This window comes from Notamacropus eugenii, chromosome 4, assembly GCF_028372415.1.
Source record: "Notamacropus eugenii isolate mMacEug1 chromosome 4, mMacEug1.pri_v2, whole genome shotgun sequence".
Taxonomy (NCBI): domain Eukaryota; kingdom Metazoa; phylum Chordata; class Mammalia; order Diprotodontia; family Macropodidae; genus Notamacropus; species Notamacropus eugenii.
The window spans coordinates 61,541,001-61,551,429 of NC_092875.1; the positions used below are offsets into that span (position 1 = coordinate 61,541,001).

The 10,429-nt window shown below is 43.1% G+C and overlaps 1 protein-coding gene across 4 annotated transcripts in view; it reads left to right on the top strand.

Moving 5' to 3' along the window:
• Positions 1 to 10,239, top strand: part of ARHGAP45 (Rho GTPase activating protein 45) — a 47,173-nt gene extending 36,934 nt beyond the window's left edge. For all 4 annotated transcript variants that reach the window (XM_072601363.1, XM_072601362.1, XM_072601361.1 and 1 more), the window contains 3 exons: positions 1,321 to 1,543; positions 5,423 to 5,519; positions 8,115 to 10,239. In XM_072601363.1, coding sequence (XP_072457464.1) covers positions 1,321 to 1,543; positions 5,423 to 5,519; positions 8,115 to 8,545 — 751 coding nt within the window. In that variant the 3' untranslated portion in view covers positions 8,546 to 10,239. The remainder of the gene's footprint in view (positions 1 to 1,320; positions 1,544 to 5,422; positions 5,520 to 8,114) is intronic.
• The last annotated feature ends 190 nt before the right edge of the window (positions 10,240 to 10,429 follow it).

Genomic DNA, 10,429 nt, shown 5'->3' on the forward strand with positions numbered 1-10,429 from the left:
AACAGTGCCTTGGGATCCCAATTTTCACACATCCCTTCCAATATTTATCATTTTCTGTTATATTAGCTAATCTTACAGGTGTTAGGTAGTACCTCAAAGTTGTTTTAATTTGCTTCTCTGATCAATAGTGATTTAGAGCATTTTTTTATATAACTATAGATAGCTTTGATTTCCTTTTCTGAAAACTGCCTGCTCATATGTTTTGACTATTTATCAATTGGGAAATGAGTTACATTCTTATAAATTTGACTCAGTTCTCTATATATTTGAGAAATGAGGCTTTTATTAGAGATACTTCCCCTCCCCCCCACCAGCTTTCTGCTTTCCTTTAATCTTGGTTGCATTGGTTTTGTTTGTGTAAAACCTTTTTAATTTAATATAATCAATTAATCTTTTACATCTCAGAATGCTGTTGCCTGTTTGGTCTTAAATTCTTCCCTTATCCATTGATGTGACAGGTCATATATTCCATGGTCCCCTAATTTGTTTATCGTATTGTTCTTTATATCTAAATCATGTACTCATTTTGACCTTATCATGGTGGATAGTGTAAGATGTTGCTCTATACCTAGGTTTTGCCAGACTGTTTTCCTGTTTTGTCACATGGTGCTTTCTTGTCCCCTAAGCTTGGTTCTTTGTATTTGTTAAACGCTAGATTACTATGATCATTTACTACTGTGCGTTGTATACTTATCTATTCCACTGATCCACCACTCTATTTCTTAGCCAGTTTTGGTGATTACCACTTTGTAATACAGTTCGAGATCTGGTATGGTTAAGCTACCTTACTCCACATCTCTTTTTATTGATTCCCTTGAAATTCTTGACCTTTTGTTTTTACAGATGAATTCTGTCATTATTTTTTCTAGGTCTATAAAACAATTTTTTTTGTACTTTGATTGCTATGACATTGAATAAGTAAATTAATTTAGGTGGAATTGTCATTTTTGTTATATTGGCTCAACTTCTCCATAAGCAATTAATATGTTTTCCAGTTGTTCAGATCTGTCTTTATTTGAGTGAAAAGTGTTTTATAATTGTATTCATATAATTCCTGGGGTTTGTCTTGATAGGTAGACTCCCAAGTATTTTATGTTGTCTGCAGTTATTTTAAGTGGAATTTCTCTTTCTCTCTTTTGCAACTGGACTTTGTTAGTAATATATAGAAATGTTCTGTGACTTTGCCGAAGTTGTTCATTGTTTCATTTAGTTTTTCAGCTGATTCTCTAGGGTTCTCCAGGTATACCATCATATGGTCTGCAGAGAGGGATTGTTCATACAACGGTCTTGTTAATCCATGGTCTTCTCACCCTGGGGCAGGATTGTGGAGTTGGAGCAGGACAACAAGATGACTCCGGGGAACCTGGGCATCGTCTTTGGGCCCACCCTGCTACGCCCTCGGCCCACAGAGGCCACTGTGTCCCTCTCCTCCCTGGTGGACTACCCGCACCAGGCACGAATTGTGGAGACCCTCATCTCCTACTACGATGTCATCTTTGAGGTCCCGGCTGGGGAGGTGCAGGTGGAGAGCCCCACCAGCGAGGTCAGTGTGCCAGGAGGTCACTCTGGGGCCGCAGCTCTGTGGGAAGGCAAAGTCACACAGGAACTCTGGATGCTGTCTGTCTGCAGAACAGATCACATACTGGCCACCCATGTTCTGTAGAAAGGGGATTATCTGTATTAATGTTATGGATCAGTATTCATCCATATTATGAAGCTACATGCCTGTTTCTGTAGCAGTTTCAGCCTTATAACTTGCCTTCCCCACAGTAACCCTGGGGGTAAGTTATGTCATTATTATTCCCATTTTATAGATGAAGGTTTGGAAAACCCTCTCTAAGAAGAGTTAGAGTGATTTGCCTGTGATCAGGTAGCTAGGAGAATTTGAATCCAGTACTTTCCACACTGTCTCCTTAACTCCTTAGAATGGAAGGAGCTGGAGAGGTCATCTTGTCCTTCCCTGTAGGCCAAGGATTCTCCTAAACTTTCCCAGGACTACAGAGTAGAGGGCAAGTTGTAGTGGGCAGCCAATAGCTTTCCCTTTTCTTAATTTTACCATCCCCACCTTGTCCCCAGGGTATGCTGGATGTTTGGGGACCATAAACCTGGCATGCCATGTTTGAACACCTGCACTTAATACCTGGGTGACTATGGGCAAGTCATTTACCCTGTCTGCCTCAATTTCCCCAACTGTAAAATGGGGTGATGATAATAATAGCACCTGCCTCCCAGGGTCATTATGAGGGTTAAATGAGATATCTATAAAATACGGGCACATGTAGTCACTTAATGAATGCTTATTTCTTTCCTTTCCCTGTTCTTCTGAGCCTCAGTTTTTCTCATGTGTTTGTAACTTAAAAAATTAAGGTAGACTGAGGCCTCTATGGGGCAGCTAGTTGACTCAGTGGGGAGAATGCTGGGCCTGGAGTCAGGAAGATCTGAGTTCAAATCTGGTCTCAGTGTGCAACCCTCGACAAATAACTTCACCTTGTTTGCCTCAGTTTCCTCATCTGTAAAATGAGCTGGAGAAGGAAATGGCAAACCACTGCAGTGTCTTTGCCAAGAAAACCCCCAAATGGGATCACAGAAAGTTGGATATAACTAAAAACCTAAATAGAAACAAGATGCATGGAGTTCTGAGCACAATCACTTGATGAGTAAAGCATGAGTTTACCAAAAAGCAGGATCTCGGCTTCCCTAGCAAGGCTAAGACCCCGAGGTGGGGGAGGGCTGCCCTTTTTAGAAGCGTTTAGGGACATGCAGAATGAAGAATAGGACTTCACAGGCAGGGAACAAGCTACAATAGGTGAGAAGTTGGGCAAAGCCCTCTTTCCCTCCTGGGACTAAGAAATGTGTTAGAGGCAGGGACCAGATGTCTTTGTGTAACAAAGCAGATATCCTCCAAGGGAAACTGATTTCTTTGAGGCAGGAATGAAAAGTGATTAACGAGAGAACTGGATTTTTGAACTTAGCCAATTGGAGGACAGCTGAATTTCTCTGCTAAGCTCAAAGAATCATGACTCAGTTTGTTAACTGTAAATAGGAGCCATTTAAAAAAGTATCGAATCTGATTATTTCATGTTCAGTGGGGGTGATAATGCTCACACTCCATATTTCTGGGGGGCCATTGTGAAAAAGGCACTTTGTAAGCAGTGAAATGCCATCAGAAGAAGCTGCTGGATGTTCTGGTGGCCCATCTGCCCTCCCTTCACCACCTCTGGGAGCTGAAGGTCTTGCCTGGCCCCCCAGAAAGGCCCTATGGGAAGGCTAGGTTGTCCATTGGTCTCCTTGAGGGGCAGGAGGAGGTCAGGGAAGAACTCAGGCCAGTGCATATGGTGGCAGCATCTTCATTATTATGGCCGGGTTTGCTGCCTTACAGCTGTGGGGGTTTTGTCTTTTGTGATAAAATAATAGAATTTATCAGGAGAAACAAGATCTTGGAATATCCAGAGAAATAAGGAAAAAAGGAAAGAGTGCAGGGAAAATAGTACTTTTATACCTTTAATTTCAGTTCATCCTGGAGCAGCTGTCATCGGAACCATATTACCTGAGTGTTTTTATCTTTTTTTGGTGCTGGGGCAGCAGAAGGCCCAGGACAATAGATGACCCTTGAATTTTTTTTTAATATTTTTTTCCTATTACATGAAAAAATTTTAAACATTCATTTTTTAAAAATTTGAGTGCTAAATTCTCTCCCTTCCTGAAAGAAGTAAGTCACCCCTCCCTGAGATGGCAAGCCATTTGACATAGGCTGTTATATGTGCGGTCTTGTAAAATATTTCCATATTAGTCATTTTGTGGAACAAATCTCAAACAAAAAAAAAAAGTGAAAAGTAGTCTGCTTTGATGTGCATTCAGACTCCTTCAGTTTCTTCTCTGGAAGTGGACAACATTTTTCATCTTCAGTCCTTTGGGATTGTTTCAGATCGTTGAATTACTGAGAAGAGTGAAGTCACTCGCAGTTCTTCATCAGACAGTATTGTTGTGACTGTGCACAATGTTCTCCCAGTTCTTTTTTAAAAATATTTATTTCTTTTTCGTTTTCAACATTCACTTTTATAAAATTCTGAGTTTTAAGTCCCCCTTCCCCAAGATGGCGTGAAGTCTGATATAGGCCGTACATGTACAATCATATTCAACATTTTCCCACAATAGCCATGTTGAAGAGAAGGATTACAACAAAAGGGTAAACCCCAAGAAAGAAAAAAGAAAGGAAAAATGGTGTGCTTCCTTCTGCATTCAGACTCTAGAGTTCTTTTTCTGGACGTCGCTAGCATTTGGAGTTGTCTTAGATCCTTGCATTGCCGAGAAGAGTCAGGTATATCCAAGTTGGTCATCTCACAGTGCTGCTACTACTGTGTACAGGGTTTGTTCTCCCAGTTTTCACTTTTCTTTGCATCAGTTCATGTAAGTTTTTCCAGGTTTTCTTGAAGCCATCCTGCTTGTCACTTCTTATAGCACAACAGTATTCCATCACGATCACATACCACAGCTTGTTCAGCCATTCTCCAATTGATGAGCATCCCATCAATTTCCAACTTAGCCACAACAAAAAGAGCTGCTATAAATATTTTTGTATAATTCCTCCCCTCCCTTTTCAAAAAATCTCTTTGAGATATAGACCTAATAGCTGCATTGCTGGGTCAAAAGGCATACACATTTTTATAGCCCTTTGGGTATAGTTCCAAATTGTTCTCCAGAATAGTTGGGTTGGTTTACAATTCTGCCAGTAGTACGTTAGGGTCCCATTTTTCCACATCCCCTTCAACATTTGTCATTGTCCTTTCCTATCATATTAGCCAATCTGATATGTGTGGGGTGGTAGCTCAGAGTTGTCTTATTTGCTTTTCTCTAATCAATAGGGATTTAGAGCATTTTTTCATATGACTCTGAGTAGAGTTTTGATTTCTTGATCTGAAAACTGCCTATTCGTATCCTTTGGCCTTTTATCAATTGGGAAAGACTCCTGTTCTTTTAAATTTCATTGTTTTCTATGTATTTTTTGCAAAACCTTTTTAATGTAATCAGAATTATCTGTTTTACATCTTACAATGTTTTCTGTCTCTTGTTTGGGCCTAAATTTTTCCCTTATTCAAAGATCTGACAGGTGAACTATTCCATGCTCCTTCGTTTGCTTATTGTGGGGGGAACAATCCAGTGCTTAGCTGGGTGCCTGGTGCGTAGTGGGTGATTGCTAAATATTGATTGATTGGGACACTAAGCAAGTCATTTAATCTCCGTGTGGCCCAAGTAACCCTCTAAGACTGCAGGTTGAAGAAAAGCTGCCAATCCTACTTTGACAGATGGGGTTTCCTGCACCAAAGTATGGGCCCCAAATCCCAGCCAAACTTCTCTGGGATTTAGTTCAGCATTCTCTGTAGGGACTGTGATGCTTTCTTCATTACTTCCAAATTCTTTCTAGGATGGAACATCTTCGCAGCATCCTAGGGGTGAGATACCTTTCTTGGAGGTGAGTGAAGATACAGCTGAATTGGATTTCCAAACGAATGCCTATGGAGGTGAGTTGGAGCTCCCTGTGTGATCAGCCCTTGGTGAGGAGGGGTTGGGAGGTGATCAAAGGAGAGAAGGGGGTATATAGAGATGTGAAAGTAGACCTGGTCCCAGATTGTGGAATATGAGGATTGAAGGGGTGGACACTGAGGTTGCAGGTCTGGGTGAGTGGATGATGGTGCTCCTATAGGTAACAGAGACAGTTTATGGGTAGAGATAATGAGTTCTGTTTGGGGCATGTTTAGTTTGTCTTTGGGATGTCCCAGCTTGAGATGATCAGAATTCATTTGATGATGTGGGACTGAAGGTCTAGAGAGAGTCTGGCCAGACTTGTAGATCTGGTGGAAGCTGGTAAGATCATCAAATTAGACAGTAAAGAAGGGGGCCCAGGACCGAGCTTTTGGGGACAGTCACAGTGAGTGTAAGTTGGATCAAAATCCAACAAAGGAGATTAAGAAAGAGGCGGAGAATGAGTAGAGAGCAGTGTTACAAAAACCCAGATGAGAGAGTATTCAGAAGAAAAGGGTGATCGAGAGGATCAAACAGGACTGAGAAAAGGGCATTATATTTGGCAATCAGGACATCCCTGGGGACTTTGAGGGGAGCAGATTCGCTAAAGTGATGTGGTCAAAAGCCAGAGTGCAAAGGGTTTAGAAGCAAGTGAGAGGAGAGGAAGAGAAATGAGATCCTGATTAACAAGGATGGGAGGAGCAAGGTAGAGTGGGTTTGTTTTTTCTAAGGATATGGGCAGTGGGAAGGGAGGCCGCAGAGAGGGAGGATTAAAGATTGGATAGAATGGGCATGTTGGGGGCGCAGACTATTGGAGAAGATGGGGGATTAGGACCTGGAGGGCTTGGGTTGGACTTTGGTTCTGCCCTTCCTCCTATGTTGAGCATGGCTCGTATTGCTTATCACATTTAATGCCTAAGTCATCTCTAGGCAGTTGGGTGGTGCAGGGGATGTAGAGCCCTGGACCTGGAGTCAGAAGGAGCCGAGTTCAAGTATGGCTTCAGATACTACCTGTGTGACCCTGAGCAAGGAACTGAATCTATCTGCCTCAGTTTCCTCATCTGTAAAATGGGGATAATAATAGCCCCTACCTCCCAGGGTGGTTGTGAGGCTCCAGTGAGAAGGTAGCTGTAAAGCATTTTGCAGACCTTTTGGCGCTATGTCTTTATATTCTTTATAATAAATGCTTGTTGACTGACTTTGTCACCCCTTGTAAGGTGGCTTCCTACCCACCACCCAAACAAAATTGCTCTTTCCTGAGTTACTGATCTCTTACCTGCTAGATCTAAAGGTCTTTTCTCAGTTTGTACTTTCCTTGGCCTTTCTGAAGCTTGCGATGCCCTCGACCATCCCTCTCCCTCATTTTCGCCTTCCTCCCTGTTCTCTCTTCCCTGGACTTCAGCTTTTCCCCAGTTCTGCTCATTCCTGTCTCGTTTCTTCTTGGTCTCGTCTGCTGGATCAGCATCCATTTCTTGCCCCCTCTCTTCTATCTGGGGGGCCATGTTCTCTCTCCCTATACATAAAATGAGTAACACTATTGGTAAAGTAAGGGGTAATTTCAAGGCTAGCTTAAATATAGATGATAACATATTATTTTAACAGACGATAACATGGATTCAGTTTGTGTCTCCACCTAGAGGACTCTCAAGTCTCCAAGCCCCAACTGCTTGGTGGACAGTTCTACCTATAGTGTTTCAGATCCAGTCCATCACTTCTCTTACTCTCTTAACCAATCTCTCCTCTAGAACATCCTTATTTCTTCTGAAGGCACCACCATCTTTCCAGTTACTCAGGTCACAACCATCACAACCATCCCCACGTCTAGTCATTTCTCAGTTCCTGTCAGTTCTTTCTCCTGGCTGCCTCTCTTGACTTTCCTTAGGCCTTCACTCTTGCTAAGGTGGCAGCCAGTAGTCTTTTAATTGATGACCTCCTGTCTCCAATCCATCTACCATCTAATGACCGAAGTAATTGAGTTTCTAAGGCCTGGTTCTGACCATGTCTTTTTATTAATTTTTAATTAAAAAAACCTCAGTGGTTTTCTTCATTGCTTCTAGGATAAAGTAGAAATTGAGTTTGGCCTTTAAAGCCCTCCACAAACTGGCTCCCCCCTACCTTTTAAAACATGTCTCATTACTTCCCTTTATACAATCCAAGAGCCCAAGTGGCCTAGTCTTCTGTGACTGCCATCTTGCACTCCTGTGCTGGCTCCTCTACTGGTACGAGCTCCCTTGTCAGCTCTTCCAGTTCTAATCCTTTCTTGAGCGACAAGGGAGCTCAGAGGCCAAGAAGTCCAAGCCCCTTATTTTGCAGGTGAGGAAACTAAGGCCCAAGGAAGTGGTGATTTGTTTTTGGGGCTCTTTCTTCAGAGGTGATTGTTTATTTACTTATCTTGTTGTAGCCTTAGGGGAAGGCAAGCTCTTTAAGGGAAGGGACTAGTTTTTTTGGTGTCTTCATAGCCCCAATGTGTCAGGCTGTGCAGTGCACATAGTAGGTGTTTTAGTAAAATGTGTACTGAATGAACATATGCAAAGTGGTTTGTCAGTTGTAAAAAGACCTAACTGTGTGAGCTTTTATTTCTTTGGTTTTCCCAGAATCCATTAATCGTTCCAATGATTCTGACTCAGAACCGGAGGACAGCTCAGACTTGCAGGCATCTGATGGTGCCAGCACCCTGCGTCTCAGCCTTTTGATGAAGCAGGAAAGCGAGACCAGCACCGAGGAAGGGTCCCAGAGCCACAGAGGAAGTGTGGAGCACCTGGACCCAGTGAGAGGGGAGCAGAGCGATGGCGACGAAGGTCAGGATCCAAGCAGAGAGGTTCTGGTCCTCCAGCTCTCATCTTACAACTCCAACCAGTCCAATAACACCCTCCAGGCAGGGCTCAGCTCTGCCCAGGAGGTGCAGGCAGGGCCCAGCTCTGCCCAGGAGGTGCAGGCAGGTGCCTGGCAGCTCCCTGCGGTCCGGCTCCGTGGGGGGAGGATCACCATGGGCACTCACCGAGAAAGGTGGCCAGAGTTTGTTTGAACTCAAGCTGTTGGAAGAGCGTTTGATCTCTGCAATCGAATTTGGAGAAAGTAATAGACTTATTTGGGACGTTAAAAAAAACCTGGAATGAGGACTGCCTGGGTGAGATCTGGGGTGATTAACCCCTAAGTCTGCAGCTGGTTCTGGGCAGACAGGGTTTCTCCAGAAAGAACTCCACAAAGGCAACTTTGTCTGAATATAGATTAGACAGCTAGATGACTGTCACAGCTCAGGTTATCCTGACTTGCCACTTTTTTCCTGGTCCCCACTATGGGAATTCCAGCAATTTTTTAAACTTTTTTTTCCTCCATGGATCCGGAAGTATTTTGGGATTCCTGACAACTGCTATCTGGCCTCCTATTTCAGAGGGCCAGAACTCTATTTTAAAATAGGTGATTTTTGCCAATGGGTTGCTTTTTAAAAAAATGTTTTTATTTTTACTTTTTTGGTGTAGGGTCATGAGGGATTTCTCAGGAGAAAAATATTAGTATGATGTATCCCCTGAGCCATATTGGATTCAGCACCCCCAGAGGCCCAAATGCCTTGCCTCTAGCATAATAGAAGAGGCACTGAGTAGGCGGGTTCCTTCTCTTGTAATGTAGGTTGGGTCTTTAATAATCTGTTACCTGACCCCTGGTGGGCCTAGGGTGATTGAAAAAATGAACCAGATTTCAGGGCTACAGCCCTTGTACAGCATTAGGTTCCTGATCTACCTAGGGAGGTTAGGGTAGGAGAGCAGGAGTTTTAGACATTGCAAATTACACAGTAATTTTGAAATCCACAATCTTCACATAAAGATCCATTTCCCCTCTAATTCAGACCTAGCCTTTGATCACGGTCCTAGAGATCCTGAATAGTGTCTGGTGTAGGGCCCTTTTATCCCAGTGGGGTGGTCATGGCTGGAGTTAGTGCCCAAGGAGACTGGGTTCACAAACTGAGAAAATCCCTCTGGGTCTGGACTCTACCAGAACAGTGTGAAATGTTAAGTGTACTTAGGAGGGTCAAAGAGGTCTTGCCTAAGATGTTTTATAGCATTCCCACGTGACACAGTGTGAAATGTCATGGGAATGGTGACTGGCTCTTCTCTCCCGGAAGCCAACTCTTATTCCTCAGTTTTAATATACCGTCCTTATAAAGTTGAAGCCAAACTTCATCTGTCCTGGAAATGATATTTGTATGTACATACACGAACACATAAACACTGCTTTAAGGCTTACCAATGGCTTTCCTCCCAGTAGCCCTGAGGTAGATAATGCAAGGTTCCTCTCAGCTTTACCAAAGAAGGGCCTGAGGCTTAGGTAATAAACTTGTTCATAATCATAGAGCCCCTATGTTAAGAGCTGAGATTCAAGCCCAGGTCTCTTGACTTTCCCCTGTGCCAAACTGAGCACTACTGGGTCTGATTTCACCCCTTGGTAGAAAGGAAGGAGCTAGCTTCATGCTTGCTGCGGAAGTGCTCAGAATGCAGGAAAGATTGTTCTATAAATGGGCAGCACTAACTGGGGCCAAGGCGCTGTTTCAGCTCGGCAGCTGTGGACAGGGCATGTTATTTGCCATGGACAGAATCAGTCTGGTGTCCTTTGGCAGCACAACACTCATGGTTTATATAAATGTTTTCTCCATCTTGCTGGGGACTTTGAAATGCACATTTTAAAAATATTAACTCATTTGCTTAAAATAAAATTTGGAACTCATTTCCTCCTCTGAGAGAACAATTCATCCTAGTCGCCTCAATTGAGAACTTCACAGTGATTTAAGACATGAGTAGTGGGAAATCATCAACTGAGCTACATAGGAGATCCAGGGCTCAGAGTAGAGCTACGAGTTCTCTGTTTGCATCTCATTCAAGTCAAGGAGAGTAGAGGAACCTCCCTACAGAAGCAG